The 20958-nt window shown below is 31.0% G+C and overlaps 1 protein-coding gene across 2 annotated transcripts; it reads left to right on the top strand.

Moving 5' to 3' along the window:
- Positions 1-194: 194 nt before the first annotated feature.
- LOC134688593 (ribosome production factor 2 homolog) lies at positions 195-20556 on the top strand. Of its 2 annotated transcripts, none has more exons than XM_063549401.1 (10): positions 195-289; positions 3530-3662; positions 4474-4511; positions 6967-7006; positions 9179-9260; positions 11059-11135; positions 15613-15712; positions 18831-18933; positions 19751-19895; positions 20346-20556. In XM_063549401.1, exons 1-10 carry the CDS (start codon positions 270-272, stop codon positions 20547-20549), a joined length of 942 nt encoding a protein of 313 aa, XP_063405471.1. In that variant the 5' UTR covers positions 195-269; the 3' UTR covers positions 20550-20556. The 2 variants fall into 2 exon arrangements, with proteins under 2 accessions (XP_063405471.1, XP_063405472.1); XM_063549402.1 differs by having other exon boundaries at positions 205-293.
- Positions 20557-20958: the final 402 nt, after the last annotated feature.

Raw genomic sequence — 20958 nt, 5'->3', positions numbered from 1 at the left:
GTATAAACAACAACGATCTTTATATATTTTTTATAATTTTTTTTCAAATTTTTATCAGATATTAACATACTGTTAAAAATCATATTTCTTTCATTATTTTTCTACTGAAATAATAAATGTTTTTGTTAAAATATTATTTTTTAGCCAGATTTACTTAAGTCAAGTCTAATCCGGAAGTTGTTTTGCACGTCTTACCGAAGTTGTGTCTAACATTAGATTCACACGTGGAAAATTTGTAAACAAGAAACAGACACTGCAAGACAGTAAAAATGGTCATGCAAAGAGTAGTGTAGGTTATGAAATATTATTATCAGGATAAAAATGAACACACTTGAAAGTCGATTTTCTTTTTATCATTTATTGTTTAACAGTTTTAGATCATAGGCTAATGAACATAGGCTTTAGCTTTAGTTTTACTGATACAACAGTAAAAATCAGTATTTACAAAGGACAACGACAAAACATTGCCGAAAACAACAAAGCACATAAAGATCTCAATCCCATTCCTTGAAATAAAACATGAAGGAGTCGAAAAACTACTCAGGCAACTAAACCCATCAAAAGCTTCAGGACCAGACGGTATACCTAATAGAATCCTCAAGGAGTGCTCAAAACAACTTGCACCAGGACTCTCAATAATATACCAAAAGTCAATAAATACTGGAGAACTGCCAAGAGACTGGTTAAAGGCTAACATCTCGAGCGTCTTTAAAAAAGGAGATAAACATGCACCAGAAAATTATAGACCTGTATCACTAACATCTGTGCCGTGCAAAGTACTTGAACATATCATCTGTAAGCACATACTAAACCATCTAGACAAGCACAGGGTACTAACATCACTCAACCATGGATTCAGATCCGGATACTCGTGTGAGACACAGCTACTAGTCACACTGCACGACTTCATGAAATCACACGATGCTGGAAACCAAATTGATGTTGCTATCCTGGACTTTTCAAAAGCATTTGACACAGTGCCACACAACAAACTCCTACACAAACTAGACGAATATGGTGTGAGAGGACCACTGAATAAATGGCTAGAAATGTTTCTAACTCAGAGAAGGATGAAGGTTGTCATTGATGGAGAGGAATCGGAAGAAGTTACAGTGGACTCAGGAGTGCCACAAGGAACCGTACTCGGACCCCTTCTCTTCCTCTGTCATATCAATGATCTCCCGGACTCAGTAAAATCAACTGTTAGACTTTTTGCTGATGATTGTCTGCTATACAGAAATATAAAAACTCAACGAGACCACACACTGTTAAAACAAGATCTGGTTAGCCTAGAAAAATGGGCCAAAGACTGGGGTATGCGCTTCAACGCAAAGAAATGTTACATCTTGAGCATTAAGAACAAAAGTCAGAAGTTCTATACCCTTGATGGACACATACTCCAACAGGTCAAACACAACCCATACCTGGGTCTACAGATATCGGACGATCTGAAATGGACCACCCACATTTCAAATGTAACTAAGAAAGCGAATTCTACACTAGGCTTTCTTAGACGCAACCTAAGATTCTGCCCAAAAGACTGCAAGAAAACAGCATACATTTCATTGGTGCGATCTACGATGGAATATGGGGCAATTGTATGGGACCCATATACATCAAACAACATCAACCAATTAGAAAGAATCCAAAGAAGAGCAGCCCGTTTCATCACAGGGGATTATAAATCAAGAGAAGAGGGATCGGTCACCAAAATGCTAACAGTGCTGGAACTTGAAAACCTACAGTCCAGAAGAACAAGCCAAAGACTGGTATTTCTGTACAAAGTGGTTGAGGGTTTGGTCCCAGCTATCAAACCTGACGAATTTTTGGTAAAAAGCAAAACCAAAAGGACAATCAAACCTACACGCTTTGTAGACTTTGAGAGCACAAACATAGTTACCAACTCAGTTAAAAACAACTCAAAGGCAATTGATACTACAAACTGTAAAACTGAACAATTTAAGAACTCGTTCTTTGTCAAGACTGTTATTCATTGGAACCAACTGGAAGAAGCAGCAGTGTGCGCCAAGTCAGTTGAGAGCTTCAAAACAGCTCTCCAACACGGTCAATAGGCGCTCTCTCTCCCGTCGAGTAAAAGCCAGTATTGGTACCTTCGACGTAACGATACAGATACAGATACAGACAGATAGTTTAGAAAAATACAGAATACTTATCAATACATGTACTAGGTGTTTTAACCTTTACACTGTTCACACATACATCAAGTCATATCAAAGGTTTATTTGTTTTGATTTGTGTCTGAACAATACATCACACACACTTATCTCTGAAAACAATGCAGTGGCGGATCCAGAATTTTTCATAAGTGGGGGCCCATTGACTGCCTACTAGTACTCAGAAATATGAAGATAGAGATAGATAGGCACATGCCCCCTCTAACTCCGCCTTTGCCATGCCTATATATACTTTGATAAACTCATTCATTTTCTTGACAAAACACACACAAAATCTAAGGTCACAAGCGGGTGGGTCTTTTCACCACCGAACACCACTGCACACCACAGAACGCCGCCGAACACCTCAAATACCACCTACCACTAAGAAAAACTATGATATTATACAATAATACGATAAAATAAATTAAATTACTTATAATGAAACAATTTTCCAATTTTTATGGGCATCATTTTTATGTTAAAATCGAAAATCAATATGAGGAAAAACGTCTGCAGATTCATCACTTTCCGGATTACATTGTCATGATTGTGTGTGTTATAAAATTCAAATATATTCATAATTTATAGTAATCAGTTCAAGTATCCTGGATATCTGTTCATTGGTTAGATTTTGATATTTTTCTCTTTTATTATTGGTACAACTATTTTATAAAAGAGTTAGAAGAAGAAAAAATGGAAAAAAGTATATTTGAAGTGTCCATGAGGGTCAGCGGAGTTCAAAAAGTGGGGTGTTGTAAGACTCTTCCTTTCTGTTTTCTGTAGATATTTGGACTTTTAATCTTCTGAATTGTTGAATTAATCACTTGAATATTATATTTAAGTAATTCACATTGATAACGATAAAAGACAAAATAATGAACTTTTGGGTAAATAAAATATAAAATATAAAATGGAAATGGGGAATGTATCATAGAGACAACAACCCAACCAAAAAGCAGAAAAGAGCCCATGGCCAAAAATGGGTCTTGAACATATCAAGAAAATCCAACAACTCTAGTTGGGCTTCAGCTGGCCCCTAAACAAAATTTGTACTAGTTCAGTTACATTTCAGTAGACACTTAACTCAGAAACATATAAATAAACTAATATGTGGCAGGGTTAAACACGTTTTGTGAGATCTCAACCCTCCCACTTTACTTCTAGCAAAGGCAGAATAAACAAATGCAAAGCAATATGCACAGTTAAACTCAGCTTAATAAAAATCTGAGTCCAATTTCAGAATAGGTAACAGAAGAAACTAAGGGAAATGATAATAATACACCAGTTAATAAAGGACTACTAACAGTTACTGAAATGCACTACATTTGTACATATATGTTTTTTTAATACAGAAAGCCTAAGACACAAAAAGGAAGAAGATTTTTAGAGAACAGAGATGGCAAGATTACAGAAAATACAAAATCATCCATGTTTATCAAAGGTGGAAATACCAGTATTACTGTGTCACAGATTTTAAAGGAACTAGTAAGAAATTAAAGCTAAACTACTATATATCCAAGATTAAGATATTAGTAAGAGATAATACATAAAATTGCCATAACCAACTTTAAGGATATAAAAGATAAATTACTATACATAGTGATACCATATATATAAAATTGAGAATGGAAATGGGGAATGTGTCAAAGAGACAACAACCCGACCAAATAAAAAAACAACAGCAGAAGGTCACCTACAGGTCTTTAATGTAACGAGAAATTCCCACACCTGGAGACGTCCTTCAGCTGGCCCCTAAACAAATATATACTAGTTCAGTGATAATGAACGCCATACTAATTTCCATGTTAAAGATATTTGTAAGAGACCAAACTATAGTAACTATATCACAGAACTATAATAAAATTGAGAATGAAATGGTGAATGAGTCTAAGAGACAACAACCCGACCAAAGAGAAGAAAACAGCCGAAGGTATTGGTGAAAGATAGATCTTGAATTATGTTACAACATCCTTAATGGTTGAAAAAAGATATAACTGAATTATGTCACAAAAATAATAAGTTGAACTTGAAGTGATTAATCAGAGATTTATACTTTGCTTGAGAAGGTAATTCTTGGTTTAGCTCACTTGGCCCAAACTGTCATGTGAATTAAACTTTTATAACTTATCACAGATAAAATCATAAGTAAGAGATTGCCATGCATAACTTTTATCATACTTGTACTATATCAGAAATAAAGGAATATTCAGATGTCAAATTGTTATAACTAAAACAAAGAAACTGATAACATTAGAATACTACTGTATATAATTTCTTATGATTATTTGTATTTCAGTACATGTTAAAGAAACCTCATGCAGTGATGTATAAAAGGTAAACTATTAGCATGATTAGTAAATCAGTAATTGATAAATTCTGTATGATGTACCGTAGTAATCATGATTAGTAAATCAGTAATTCTGTATGATGTTTCACTGTAGTAATCATGATTAGTAAATCAGTAATTCTGTATGATGTTTCAACGTAGTAATCATGATTAGTAAATCAGTAATTCTGTATGATGTTGTACCGTAGTAATTATGATTAGTAAATCAGTAATCACGATGAGTAAATCAGTAATTCTGTATGATGTTGTACCGTAGTAATCATGATTAGTAAATCAGTAATCACAATGAGTAAATCAGTAATTCTGTATGATGTTGTACCGTAGTAATCATGATTAGTAAATCAGTAATTCTGTATGATGTTGTACCGTAGTAATCATGATTAGTAAATCAGTAATTCTGTATAATGTTGTACCGTGGTATACATGATTAGTAAATCAGTAATTCTGTATGATGTTGTACCGTAATAATCATGATTAGTAAATCAGTAATTCTGTATGATGTTGTACCGTAGTAATCATGATTAGTAAATCAGTAATTCTGTTTGATGTTGTACCGTGGTAAACATGATTAGTAAATCAGTAATTCTGTATGATGTTGTACCGTAGTAATCATGATTAGTAAATCAGTAATTCTGTATAATGTTGTACCGTGGTAAACATGATTAGTAAATCAGTAATTCTGTATGATGTTGTACCGTAGTAATCATGATTAGTAAATCAATAATTCTGTATAATGTTGTACCGTGGTAAACATGATTAGTAAATCAGTAATTCTTTATGATGTACGGTAGTAATCATGATTAGTAAATCAGTAATTCTGTATGATGTTGTACCGTAGTAATCATGATTAGTAAATCAGTAATTCTGTATGATGTTGTACCGTGGTAAACATGATTAGTAAATCAGTAATTCTGTATGATGTTGTACCGTGGTAAACATGATTAGTAAATCAGTAATTCTTTATGATGTTGTACGGTAGTAATCATGATTAGTAAATCAGTAATTCTGTATGATGTTGTACCGTAGTAATCATGATTAGTAAATCAGTAATTCTGTATGATGTTGTACCGTGGTAAACATGATTAGTAAATCAGTAATTCTGTATGATGTTGTACCGTGGTAAACATGATTAGTAAATCAGTAATTCTTTATGATGTTGTACGGTAGTAATCATGATTAGTAAATCAGTAATTCTGTATGATGTTGTACCGTGGTAAACATGATTAGTAAATCAGTAATTCTGTATGATGTTGTACCGCAGTAATCATGATTAGTAAATCAGTAATTCTGTATAATGTTGTACCGTGGTAAACATGATTAGTAAATCAGTAATTCTGTATGATGTTGTACCATGGTAATCATGATTAGTAAATCAGTAATTCTGTATAATGTTGTACTGTGGTAAACATGATTAGTAAATCAGTAATTCTGTATGATGTTGTACCGTAGTAATCATGATTAGTAAATCAGTAATTCTGTATGATGTTGTACCGTGGTAATCATGATTAGTAAATCAGTTAAATCTGTATGATGTTGTACCGTAGTAATCATGATTAGTAAATCAGTAATTCTGTATAATGTTGTACAGTGGTAAACATGATTAGTAAATCAGTAATTCTGTATAATGTTGTACCGTGGTAATCATGATTAGTAAATCAGTAATTCTGTATGATGTTGTACCGTAGTAATCATGATTAGTAAATCAGTAATTCTGTATGATGTTGTACCGTAGTAATCATGATTAGTAAATCAGTAATTCTTTATGATGTTGTACGGTAGTAATCATGATTAGTAAATCAGTAATTCTGTATGATTTTGTACCGTAGTAATCATGATTAGTAAATCAGTAATTCTGTATGATGTTGTACCGTAGTAATCACGATTAGTAAATCAGTAATTCTGTATGATGTTGTACCGTAGTAATCACGATTAGTATATCAGTTATTCTGTATGATGTTGTAATAATCACTAAATAGTGATTGTTTGAGACAAGAAGTGACAGAAATATATGATTAATGCAGCAGTTAATGTTTTAGCTGATTAAATGTATTAATTAATTAAATACACTGATTCTCAGAAGCTTTAAGAATTAATAAGTCTATATTAGCATAACATGTACTACATGAATACTGAACCATGTTAAAAGTCATGACAGATAAAAATAATTTTCTTGTTCACCATATATTTGTCAGGAGGAGAACAAGTAATGGCCTGTCCCCTCCTATCATTCTATGCTAAATAAAGATTTCAAACCACAAGCCAGAAATAAACCTGTTTATATCACCATGATCACATAGATGTACAGGTTATAATTATATGTTTAATTATAAGTTAGTGTTCATTGAATTGGTTAAATTCCCTGTTTTCATGGTTTTCCTTACATGTTAAAGGCTATGAATGTGTTTTTATTTATTTACTTGACTTGCTTTTTTTCAATTTCAGAAAAAATATATTGCGACCATTTGAAGATGAAACACCATTGGTAAGTTATCAACGGTTATAATATAATCAACAATAATATGATCATGGAAACGGTGTTAATATTTTAGAACAAAATTGAAGCAATCAAAAGTAGACTGAACTAACCATTAGACCTGTTCCTTTGGGAAATGGAGATACACAAATACTAAATGCCTGGAAATATTGATTTTTAACTGAACCAACCAAATATAGTGACATCAGTCACCTGTTCATGAAAGAAAATATAACATCAAAGTATCAAAAAAATATCACATCACAATAAACAGAACCAACTCATCCTTGAAGAAATAAAAACCAGCAAAACTATGCAGAGGCATTACATGTGGTTGGGTTAAACTAGTTTCCTTGATTCTTACTTGACCAGTTCAATTGTAAATTAAACAATTAAACATTAGTTCACATGGCAACTGTAAAAAACAACCTCTGATTTAACAAGAAAACAATGACTAAGATTGTCTGAACAGAAAACAATGAACCTTGGGATAATGTCTGAACAGAAAACAATGAATGCTTTGGATAATGTCTAAACAAAAAACAATGAATGCTTTGGATTATGTCTGAACAGAAAACAATGAATGCTTTGGATAATGTCTGAACAGAAAACAATGAACACTTTGTAAAATGTCTGAACAGAAAACAATGAATACTTTGGGGATAATGTCTGAACAGAAAACAATGAACACTTTGGGGATAATGTCTGAACAGAAAACAATGAACACTTTGGATAATGTCTGAACAGAAAACAATGAATACTTTGGATAATGTCTGAACAGAAAACAATGAATACTTTGGGGATAATGTCTGAACAGAAAACAATGAACGCTTTGGGGATAATGTCTGAACAGAAAACAATTAATACTTTGGATAATGTCTGAACAGAAAACAATGAATACTTTGGGGATAATGTCTGAACAGAAAACAATGAACACTTTGGATAATGTCTGAACAGAAAACTATGAACACTTTGTAAATGTCTGAACAGAAAACAATGAACGCTTTGGATTATGTCTGAACAGAAAACACTGAACACTTTGGATTATGTCTGAACAGAAAACAATGAACGCTTTGGATAATGTCTGAACAGAAAACAATGAATGCTTTGGATAATGTCTGAACAGAAAACAATGAATACTTTGGATAATATCTGAACAGAAAACAATGAACGCTTTGGATTATGTCTGAACAGAAAACACTGAACACTTTGGATAATGTCTGAACAGAAAACAATGAACGCTTTGGATAATGTCTGAACAGAAAACAATGAATACTTTGGATAATGTCTGAACAGAAAACAATGAACGCTTTGGATAATGTCTGAACAGAAAACAATGAATACTTTGGGGATAATGTCTGAACAGAAAACAATGAACGCTTTAGGGATAATGTCTGAACAGAAAACAATGAATTCTTTGGATAATGTCTGAACAGAAAACAATGAATACTTTGGGGATAATGTCTGAACAGAAAACAATGAACACTTTGGATAATGTCTGAACAGAAAACAATGAACACTTTGGATAATGTCTGAACAGAAAACAATGAATACTTTGGATAATGTCTGAACAGAAAACAATGAATACTTTGGGGATAATGTCTGAACAGAAAACAATGAACGCTTTGGGGATAATGTCTGAACAGAAAACAATAAATACTTTGGATAATGTCTGAACAGAAAACAATGAATACTTTGGGGATAATGTCTGAACAGAAAACAATGAACACTTTGGGGATAATGTCTGAACAGAAAACAATGAACACTTTGGATAATGTCTGAACAGAAAACAATGAATGCTTTGGATAATGTCTGAACAGAAAACAATGAATGCTTTGGATAATGTCTGAACAGAAAACAATGAACACTTTATAAAATGTCTGAACAGAAAACAATGTACGCTTTGGATTATATCTGAACAGAAAACAATGAACGTTTCACATAATGTCTGATCAGAAATCAATGAACGCTTTGAAAAATGTCTGAACAGAAAACACTGAATATTTGGATAAAGTCTGAAAGATAGGGCGATTGTTGGCTTCTTCAAATTTAACTGTTGGACAACAATTATATGAAATCTAACTTGTACATTGTATTATTAGTTTGTTTAAGCTCTCATCAGAATGACTAAGTAAGTTAGATGTTTGTTTCATTACAGTGTGATTTTAAAATGTGTTTTAGGAATTTTTTTCCAAGAAATCTGATGCCTCATTATTTATGTTTGGCTGTCATTCAAAGAAAAGACCTGACAACTTAGTATTAGGTATGGTATTACAGTCTAACCTGAATTAGTCAAAGTCAAAGGGATTCACCAAAATTTTGTGATTATGTTTCAAATCTTGTGCAAAGGTCATGTAGATATTACATGTAGTATTAAAACAGAAATATTTAATGCATAAAACACTATACAGAATTTTCAGTACAAGTGAAGGATGTCAACTCTAGACTGCATTTTAGCATCACCATATTTGTTTTATTTCATATCTTTTATTACACAGATTTTTAAACTGTACATACTTGTATTTATAGTCGATATCGATGCCTAAGGGTGCTATAAACAGTTTCGTATAAAAAACTAGGGGTTATTCCCCGACTAAAAATAGACTTGGAGGGAAGTCCCTTTTTATCAACATAATTGGTAAAAAAGTATCATGTTTTTTATATTTGATTGTAAAAATAAGTTAATTAGCTTCAATTAAAACAGGTTGAATGATTAAAATAATTTTTAAAAATTAGATTAAATACACATGTTTTAAGGGGAGACAAACTGTAAACATCCTGTTTTTTTAGCATTGAAAAGTGCAAAACTTATTTGCACCCACTGTAGCTTTTTCCGGAGCAGGCGAACGTAGCCTGAAGCATAAATTTTTAGAAAGACCAGGTAAAAACCTATGAAATTCATACAGTTTTGAATATGAAAAATGTGCATGTATCATGTCTGCATGGGTGTGCACATGGCCTGATTTAATGTTTTTTATGCATAGATTAGGCAATGTTTTTTCCCATTTTCTCTGGATAAAACTTTTTGGTACTATTAAAAGTACAATTTATTTTTATTTCATTATAAACTAGAGAAAATTCTGATTCTAATGATATCTAGTTTTATACAAGTATCTTCATTAACATTATAACACCACTAAGGGTCAATTATAGATGGTCCCTCAAAATATGACGTCATAGATAAAAACTGTTGATTGCACCCTAAATGAATTTTACTTTTTAACCATTTATGTATTACTATGTTTAATGTTGATTTTGCAACTGCTTATTTATATATAATTATTTTTGTATACACTATTATGTCGGCAAATCAAATGTTTATAGCTTTGATAACAAATATATCCTCCACTATAAAATAAAGAAAATCAATAATAACGCTGTGGTCTATCAAGTGTGAATGGGATTTTTGTGTTAGATATGCTACACCATACTTTAAGTTATATGGTTCGCTACTGACCCCTACGGATCCATAGAGGGTTAGTAAAATTCATAAGGGGTGAGGCGGGAGGCCGAATCTCCTATGGATTTTATTCACCCTCTATGGCCCGTAGGGGGTCAGTAGTTTTAAAACTGTATAACGAATTTATCGCAGGCTGGACTTTTCTGCTGCGTCATGTTGAAAAAATACAATGAAACACAACAACATTAATAGATGACGTCACCATTAATGCGTCATGAAACTTCTATGAAATTTACTAACCCCCTACAGTCTCATATGGGGTCACCACGTGACGGCGTTAAACCAATCAAAACGTGATATTTTACCAGCGGTGTGATAAAGTACACTTAAGGAATAACAGTACTGTAGTTGAAGAGTTGCCACCGTCAATTGTAGATTTGACGGTCGCAAATGCAGTTTTACTGGCAACGCATAGCGGAGACAGTAAAACGGAGATTTGACGGTTGCAAATGCAGTTTTACTGGCAATGCATAGCGGAGACAGTAAAACGGAGATTTGCGACCGTCAAATAAAAAAAAATGTTACATCCAAGTTGCATTAAAATATCTTTTCTTGCAAGATTTTATTACATCTTTTATCACATTCACTTTATATATTGTAGGGCGATTATTTGATTTCCATGTGTTAGATATGATAGAGTTGGGTGTGGATAAATTTACACCTATGGCTGAAATAGAGGTAGGTTTATCCTTTGTAACAAAGAAAGAGACTTAAGATATAAGACAGGCAGTCTTTTATAAGTCAAAGAAAGACAACAACATAGTCATAAGGAAAAAAACACAAGCAGCGATAATTAATTTTAATCCTGTGACAAGAAATCGACCAGACCTGTAACCTCAAATTACATGTGGTTACTATCTATTTATAATTATGTACAATCTGTGAAAAAGTGGGATATACTATTTTATCTCTGTCTGTTCTTCCCATGAAAATTTTATGTTGCATCCTTCTCAGGAACTATAGTTCTCTCACTAAATAATTCAAAATTTGGTGACTATGTTGAACGCATCTATCCAATCGAACTAGAGATAAAGGATGCAACAGATACGGTTAAGTCGGCCTCATATCTTGACTTTACTCACTTACATTTAGAAATTAACAAGTTCCTTGTTTATGATTTTATGATATCAAATTCATCTTAGATTTAACAAGTATTCTCTTGATATCAAATACTATCTTTTGATTTAACTTATTTACAGGGTCCTAAGTGTTCTCTTGATATCAAATACTATTTTTGATTTAACTTATTTACAGAGTCCTAAGTGTTCTCTTGATATCAAATACTATTTTTGATTTAACTTATTTACAGGGTCCTAAGTGTTCTCTTGATATCAAATACTATCTTTTGATTTAATTTATTTACAGGGTCCTAAGTGTTCTCTTGATATCAAATACTATCTTTGATTTAATTTATTTACAGAGTCCTAAGTGTTCTCTTGATATCAAATACTATCTTTGATTCAACTTATTTACAGGGTCCTAAGTGTTCTCTTGATATCAAATACTATCTTTGATTCAACTTATTTACAGGGTCCTAAGTGTTCTCTTGATATCAAATACTATTTTTGATTTAACTTATTTACAGAGTCCTAAGTGTTCTCTTGATATCAAATACTATTTTTGATTTAACTTATTTACAGAGTCCTAAGTGTTCTCTTGATATCAAATACTATTTTTGATTTAACTTATTTACAGGGTCCTAATTTTAAGTGTTCTCTTGATATCAAATACGATCTTTTGATTTAATTTATTTATTTACAGGGTCCTAAGTGTTCTCTTGATATCAAATACTATCTTTGATTCAACTTATTTACAGGGTCCTAAGTGTTCTCTTGATATCAAATACTATTTTTGATTTAACTTATTTACAGAGTCCTAAGTGTTCTCTTGATATCAAATACTATTTTTGATTTAACTTATTTACAGAGTCTTTAGTGTTCTCTTGATATCAAATACTATTTTTGATTTAACTTATTTACAGGGTCCTAATTATAAGTGTTCTCTTGATATCAAATACTATTTTTGATTTAACTTATTTACAGGGTCCTAATTTTAAGTGTTCTCTTGATATCAAATACTATCTTTTGATTTAACTTATTTACAGGGTCCTAAGTGTTCTCTTGATATCAAATACTATTTTTGATTTAACTTATTTACAGGGTCTTAAGTGTTCTCTTGATATCAAATACTATTTTTGATTTAACTTATTTACAGGGTCCTAATTTTAAGTGTTTTCTTGATATCAAATACGATCTTTTGATTTAACTTATTTATTTACAGGGTCCTAAGTGTTCTCTTGATATCAAATACTATCTTTGATTCAACTTATTTACAGGGTCCTAAGTGTTCTCTTGATATCAAATACTATTTTTGATTTAACTTATTTACAGAGTCTTAAGTGTTCTCTTGATATCAAATACTATTTTTGATTTAACTTATTTACAGAGTCCTAAGTGTTCTCTTGATATCAAATACTATTTTTGATTTAACTTATTTACAGGGTCCTAATTTTAAGTGTTCTCTTGATATCAAATACTATCTTTTGATTTAACTTATTTACAGGGTCCTAAGTGTTCTCTTGATATCAAATACTATTTTTGATTTAACTTATTTACAGGGTCCTAAGTGTTCTCTTTATATCAAATACTATTTTTGATTTAACTTATTTACAGGGTCTTAAGTGTTCTCTTGATATCAAATACTATTTTTGATTTAACTTATTTACAGGGTCCTAATTTTAAGTGTTCTCTTGATATCAAATACTATCTTTTGATTTAACTTATTTACAGGGTCCTAAGTGTTCTCTTGATATCAAATACTATTTTTGATTTAACTTATTTACAGGGTCTTAAGTGTTCTCTTGATATCAAATACTATTTTTGATTTAACTTATTTACAGGGTCCTAATTTTAAGTGTTCTCTTGATATCAAATACTATTTTTGATTTAATTTATTTCCAGGGTCCAAAAGTGTTCTCTTTATATCAAATACTATCTTTGATTTAATTTATTTGCAGGGTCCTAAGTGTTCTCTTGATATCAAATACTATCTTTGATTCAACTTATTTACAGGGTCCTAAGTGTTCTCTTGATATCAAATACTATTTTTGATTTAACTTATTTACAGAGTCCTAAGTGTTCTCTTGATATCAAATACTATCTTTGATTCAACTTATTTACAGGGTCCTAAGTGTTCTCTTGATATCAAATACTATTTTTGATTCAACTTATTTACAGGGTCCTAAGTGTTCTCTTGATATCAAATACTATTTTTGATTTAACTTATTTACAGGGTCCTAAGTGTTCTCTTTATATCAAATACTATCTTTGATTTAACTTATTTACAGGGTCCTAAGTGTTCTCTTGATATCAAATACTATCTTTGATTCAACTTATTTACAGGGTCCTAAGTGTTCTCTTGATATCAAATACTATCTTTGATTCAACTTATTTACAGGGTCCTAAGTGTTCTCTTGATATCAAATACTATTTTTGATTTAAGTTATTTACAGAGTCCTAAGTGTTCTCTTGATATCAAATACTATTTTTGATTTAACTTATTTACAGGGTCCTAATTTTAAGTGTTCTCTTGATATCAAATACGATCTTTTGATTTAACTTATTTATTTACAGGGTCCTAAGTGTTCTCTTGATATCAAATACTATCTTTGATTCAACTTATTTACAGGGTCCTAAGTGTTCTCTTGATATCAAATACTATCTTTGATTCAACTTATTTACAGGGTCCTAAGTGTTCTCTTGATATCAAATACTATCTTTGATTCAACTTATTTACAGGGTCCTAAGTGTTCTCTTGATATCAAATACTATTTTTGATTTAACTTATTTACAGGGTCCTAATTTTAAGTGTTCTCTTTATATCAAATACTATCTTTGATTTAATTTATTTACAGGGTCCTAAGTGTTCTCTTGATATCAAATACTATCTTTGATTCAACTTATTTACAGGGTCCTAAGTGTTCTCTTGATATCAAATACTATCTTTGATTCAACTTATTTACAGGGTCCTAAGTGTTCTCTTGATATCAAATACTATTTTTGATTTAACTTATTTACAGAGTCCTAAGTGTTCTCTTGATATCAAATACTATTTTTGATTTAACTTATTTACAGAGTCCTAAGTGTTCTCTTGATATCAAATACTATTTTTGATTTAACTTATTTACAGGGTCCTAATTTTAAGTGTTCTCTTGATATCAAATACGATCTTTTGATTTAACTTATTTATTTACAGGGTCCTAAGTGTTCTCTTGATATCAAATACTGTTTTTGATTTAACTTATTTACAGGGTCCTAATTATAAGTGTTCTCTTGATATCAAATACTATTTTTGATTTAACTTATTTACAGGGTCCTAATTTTAAGTGTTCTCTTGATATCAAATACTATTTTTGATTTAACTTATTTACAGGGTCTTAAGTGTTCTCTTGATATCAAATACTATTTTTGATTTAACTTATTTACAGGGTCCTAATTTTAAGTGTTCTCTTGATATCAAATACTATTTTTGATTTAATTTATTTCCAGGGTCCAAAAGTGTTCTCTTTATATCAAATACTATCTTTGATTTAATTTATTTGCAGGGTCCTAAGTGTTCTCTTGATATCAAATACTATCTTTGATTTAATTTATTTGCAGGGTCCTAAGTGTTCTCTTGATATCAAATACTATCTTTGATTCAACTTATTTACAGGGTCCTAAGTGTTCTCTTTATATCAAATACTATCTTTGATTTAACTTATTTGCAGGGTCCTAAGTGTTCTCTTGATATCAAATACTATCTTTGATTCAACTTATTTACAGAGTCCTAAGTGTTCTCTTGATATCAAATACTATTTTTGATGTAATTTATTTCCAGGGTCCAAAAGTGTTCTCTTTATATCAAATACTATCTTTGATTTAATTTATTTGCAGGGTCCAAAAGTGTTCTCTTGATATCAAATACTATCTTTGATTTAATTTATTTGCAGGGTCCTAAGTGTTCTCTTGATATCAAATACTATCTTTGATTCAACTTATTTACAGGGTCCTAAGTGTTCTCTTTATATCAAATACTATCTTTGATTTAACTTATTTGCAGGGTCCTAAGTGTTCTCTTGATATCAAATACTATCTTTGATTTAATTTATTTTCAGGGTCCTAAGTGTTCTCATGGAACCAAGCCTTGTTTGATATTCACAGGAGAACTATTTGAACAGGATAAAGAACATAAAAGACTGAAAAACCTCTTCATTGGTAAGTTAACTTGTGTAAGATAATTATCTACAGATAAAAACCTCTTCATTGGTAAGTGAACTTGTGTAAGATAATTATCTACAGATAAAAAACCTCTTCATTGGTAAGTGAACTTGTGTAAGATAATTATCTACAGATAAAAACCTCTTCATTGGTAAGTTAACTTGTGTAAGATCATTATCTACAGATAAAAACCTCTTCATTGGTAAGTTAACTTGTGTAAGATAATTATCTACAGATAAAAACCTCTTCATTGGTAAGTTAACTTGTGTAAGATAATTATCTACAGATAAAAAACCTCTTCATTGGTAAGTTAACTTGTGTAAGATAATTATCTACAGATAAAAACCTCTTCATTGGTAAGTGAACTTGTGTAAGATAATTATCTACAGATAAAAAACCTCTTCATTGGTAAGTTAACTTGTGTAAGATAATTATCTACAGATAAAAAACCTCTTCATTGGTAAGTTAACTTGTGTAAGATAATTATCTACAGATAAAAACCTCTTCATTGGTAAGTTAACTTGTGTAAGATAATTATCTACAGATAAAAAACCTCTTCATTGGTAAGTTAACTTGTGTAAGATAATTATCTACAGATAAAAACCTCTTCATTGGTAAGTTAACTTGTGTAAGATAATTATCTACAGATAAAAAAACCTCTTCATTGGTAAGTTAACTTGTGTGAGATAATTATCTACAGATAAAAAAGGAAAAACCTCTTCATTGGTAAGTTAACTTGTGTAAGATAATTATCTACAGATAAAAAACCTCTTCATTGGTAAGTTAACTTGTGTAAGATAATTATCTACAGATAAAAACCTCTTCATTGGTAAGTTAACTTGTGTAAGATAATTATCTACAGGTAAAAACCTCTTCATTGGTAAGTTAACTTGTGTAAGATAATTATCTACAGATAAAAAACCTCTTCATTGGTAAGTTAACTTGTGTAAGATAATTATCTACAGATAAAAAACCTCTTCATTGGTAAGTTAACTTGTGTAAGATCATTGGTAAGTTAACTTGTGTAAGATAATTATCTACAGATAAAAACCTCTTCATTGGTAAGTTAACTTGTGTGAGATAATTATCTACAGATAAAAAACCTCTTCATTGGTAAGTTAACTTGTGTAAGATAATTATCTACAGATAAAAACCTCTTCATTGGTAAGTTAACTTGTGTAAGATAATTATCTACAGATAAAAACCTCTTCATTGGTAAGTTAACTTGTGTAAGATAATTATCTACAGATAAAAAACCTCTTCATTGGTAAGTGAACTTGTGTAAGATAATTATCTACAGATAAAAAACCTCTTCATTGGTAAGTTAACTTGTGTAAGATAATTATCTACAGATAAAAAACCTCTTCATTGGTAAGTTAACTTGTGTAAGATCATTGGTAAGTTAACTTGTGTAAGATCATTGGTAAGTTAACTTGTGTAAGATAATTATCTACAGATAAAAACCTCTTCATTGGTAAGTTAACTTGTGTGAGATAATTATCTACAGATAAAAAACCTCTTCATTGGTAAGTTAACTTGTGTAAGATAATTATCTACAGATAAAAACCTCTTCATTGGTAAGTTAACTTGTGTAAGATAATTATCTACAGATAAAAACCTCTTCATTGGTAAGTTAACTTGTGTAAGATAATTATCTACAGATAAAAAACCTCTTCATTGGTAAGTGAACTTGTGTAAGATAATTATCTACAGATAAAAAACCTCTTCATTGGTAAGTTAACTTGTGTAAGATAATTATCTACAGATAAAAAACCTCTTCATTGGTAAGTTAACTTGTGTAAGATCATTGGTAAGTTAACTTGTGTAAGATCATTGGTAAGTTAACTTGTGTAAGATAATTATCTACAGATAAAAACCTCTTCATTGGTAAGTTAACTTGTGTGAGATAATTATCTACAGATAAAAAACCTCTTCATTGGTAAGTTAACTTGTGTAAGATAATTATCTACAGATAAAAACCTCTTCATTGGTAAGTTAACTTGTGTAAGATAATTATCTACAGATAAAAACCTCTTCATTGGTAAGTTAACTTGTGTAAGATAATTATCTACAGATAAAAAACCTCTTCATTGGTAAGTTAACTTGTGTAAGATAATTATCTACAGATAAAAAACCTCTTCATTGGTAAGTTAACTTGTGTAAGATAATTATCTACAGATAAAAAACCTCTTCATTGGTAAGTTAACTTGTGTAAGATAATTATCTACAGATAAAAACCTCTTCATTGGTAAGTTAACTTGTGTAAAATAATTATCTACAGATAAAAAAACCTCTTCATTGGTAAGTTAACTTGTGTAAGATAATTATCTACAGATAAAAAACCTCTTCATTGGTAAGTGAACTTGTGTAAGATAATTATCTACAGATAAAAAAGGTTTCTGTTTTTTACCGACTTTTTGAGGAATGACAGCCGCAGGTCTTTGAAATTGCATACACATTTAACTTGGACTGAACTTTGTATGTAACAGTTTTTGAACTGAAGCTGAATTTGAACTTTATTTGTTCAATAGTGACTTACATATTAAGTTTAAGTCTCCTTCCAGTTAACTGGTTTTGACAGAATTATAGCACATGAACTATTTCATGAACATTGCATGCATCCAAACATACTTTTATGCCCCATTTATGGCCATTATGTTTTCTGGTCTGTGCGTCCATTAGGCTGATTGTTCCTCAGTTAGGTTATTCGATGTTTGCCTGCTTCAGGTTAAAGTTTTTGGTCGAGGTAGTTTTTGATGAAGTTGAAGTCCAATCAACTTGAAACTTAGAACACATATTTTCTATGATATGATCTTTCTAATTTTAATGCCAAATTAGCGTTTTTACCCCATTTTCACAGTCTATTTCACAGAATGATTCTGTTCTGTAAATATTTTTGCATACATCAAATGGACTTTCAATCACAAATGACCTACAACCATTCCTATCATATCGATGGAATATTCCTTAGATTAGGGAATGCTTTATTTTATTGCGTAGATTAGGGAATGTTTTATTATATTGCTAAGATTATCACATTAAATATTAAAAGTAAAGAAGACATAAGTTTACCATCATCACCTTAAATATTGAAAAACAAACCTTATAATTTCAGATTTCTTCCGAGGACCTTCAGTAAAGAATATCAGATTAGCAGGTGTTGAACATGTTATCAGTGTGACAGCTATAAAAGACAAGATCCTTCTCAGAAATTACAAGTAATGATCAATTACTCACATGACTTATATTGTTGATTGAGTACTTAGCAACTTAATGCCTAACAATCACATGGCTTGGGTAAGGGATAAGGGTTTTAGTACCAATAGCTTCTAATTGGCCTGCAATTAACTGACATGGCATGTCAAGTTCAGCTACTAAGTGGCCTACAACCAGTGCAAAGATGTAAAATGGGGGACATATCATTCTTTGATTTATAGACTTTTAAATAAAAAGACTTTTAAATAAAAAAAAGTTCTACCACTTAATATTTTGTTTTTTTTCAATACACAATTATGTTAATATTAATTTAAAACTGAAATAACATGTGTTTTTGTTTTGAGCAAGAACTCCAATAATAATATAAATAGTAATCTTTATTTCAAGAGTTTAGCTCCAATAAGTATCAATATAAAAAAGAAGATTTGGTATGATTGCTAATGAGACAACTATCCACAAAAGACCAAAATGACAAAAACATTAACAACTATAGGTCACCGTACAGCCTTCAACAATGAGCAAAGCCCATACCGCATAGTCAGCTATAAAAGGCCCTGATAAGACAATGTAAAACAATTCAAACGAAAAAACTAACGGCAGTATTCTACAATTATAGGGTATTACATAACTTTCTAAATATTACATTATTTTTTTCTCTCACTTGGTTGAATTTTGAAGTGTGTAATCTTCCTCTTTTATAAAACGGACATTCTTTATAATGAATAATGACTTTAATATAATTCTAAAATTATGTATCTAGAAATGATTGTAACATAACAAAATATACATTATTTGATTTAACAATCAATTTTTCTCCAGGATCATGTTGAAAAAGTCTGGTAGCAGAACACCAAGAATAGAACTTGCAGAGATGGGTCCTTCTTTAGACCTTGTAATGAGGAGAACCAAAATAGCCTCTGATGATTTATATAAACAAGCCCTGAAAGTACCTAGAGAGGCTAAGGTTAGTCAATGAAAACACTAAGAATAGAGCTTGTTGAGAGCACTCTTTCTTTTAGACTTATTAATGAGAAGACTTGAAATAGCCTCCAAGTGTTGATATAAACAAACCCTGAAAGTACCTAGAGAGACAATAGTAATTCTCTAAAACCAGACTGAATAAGAGCAAATACCTATATATAAGTTTGAGTATGACTTGGCTGGGGACCATATCAATTACCTACCACACAACTGTGTTAGTTATAAATGTTCAGAAACAATGACAAATGAGCCCTTAAACCCTTTTTGAAAACATAAGATACACCACTTAGTCGAACAAATAAAATCATATCTCAGAAATATAGGAAACTTCTTATCTTTCTAAAATTGATAAGGAAGATGAAATTTAGACATGACATGATACTATATCTCAAAAATAACTGCTCAATAATTATTTTAATTTAATTTTTTTTAGCCAAGAAAGAAAAAGAATATTTCCCAGGATGCCTTTGGAAGTAAACTAGGAAGAATTCATATGACAAAACAGGACTTGGGTAAATTACAGACAAGAAAAATGAAAGGATTGAAAAAGAGACAATCAACAGACTCTGCCGAGACCACTGGAACAACAGACTCCGCTGAAACCCCTAGTAGTCCAAAGAAAATAAAACAAACATAAACTCTCATCTTTATATTTTATTCATTTTCTGTAGTTGAGAACTTTATATGCCCCACCTACGATAGTAGAGGGGCATTATGTTTTCTGGTCTGTGCGTCCATTCGTCCCTTCGTCCGTCCGTCTGTCCCGCCTCAGGTTAAAGTTTTTGGTCAAGGTAGTTTTTGATGAAGTTGAAGTCCAATCGACTTCAAACTTAGTACACATGTTGCCTATGATATGATCTTTCTAATTTTAATGCCCAATTAGAGATTTTACCCTAATTTCAGGGTCCACTGAACATAGAAAATGATAATGTGAGTGGGGCATTCGTGTACTGAGGACACATTCTTGTTAATATTCTTTTTTGGTAGACATGGTAAAGATTGCATGAAATGCAATCAAAATCTTATGGTACTGACTGGATAACTAT

Source organism: Mytilus trossulus, chromosome 10 (genome assembly GCF_036588685.1).
Source record: "Mytilus trossulus isolate FHL-02 chromosome 10, PNRI_Mtr1.1.1.hap1, whole genome shotgun sequence".
Taxonomy (NCBI): domain Eukaryota; kingdom Metazoa; phylum Mollusca; class Bivalvia; order Mytilida; family Mytilidae; genus Mytilus; species Mytilus trossulus.
Note: the sequence above shows the minus strand (reverse complement) of the source record. Positions and strands in the feature narration are given on the sequence as shown.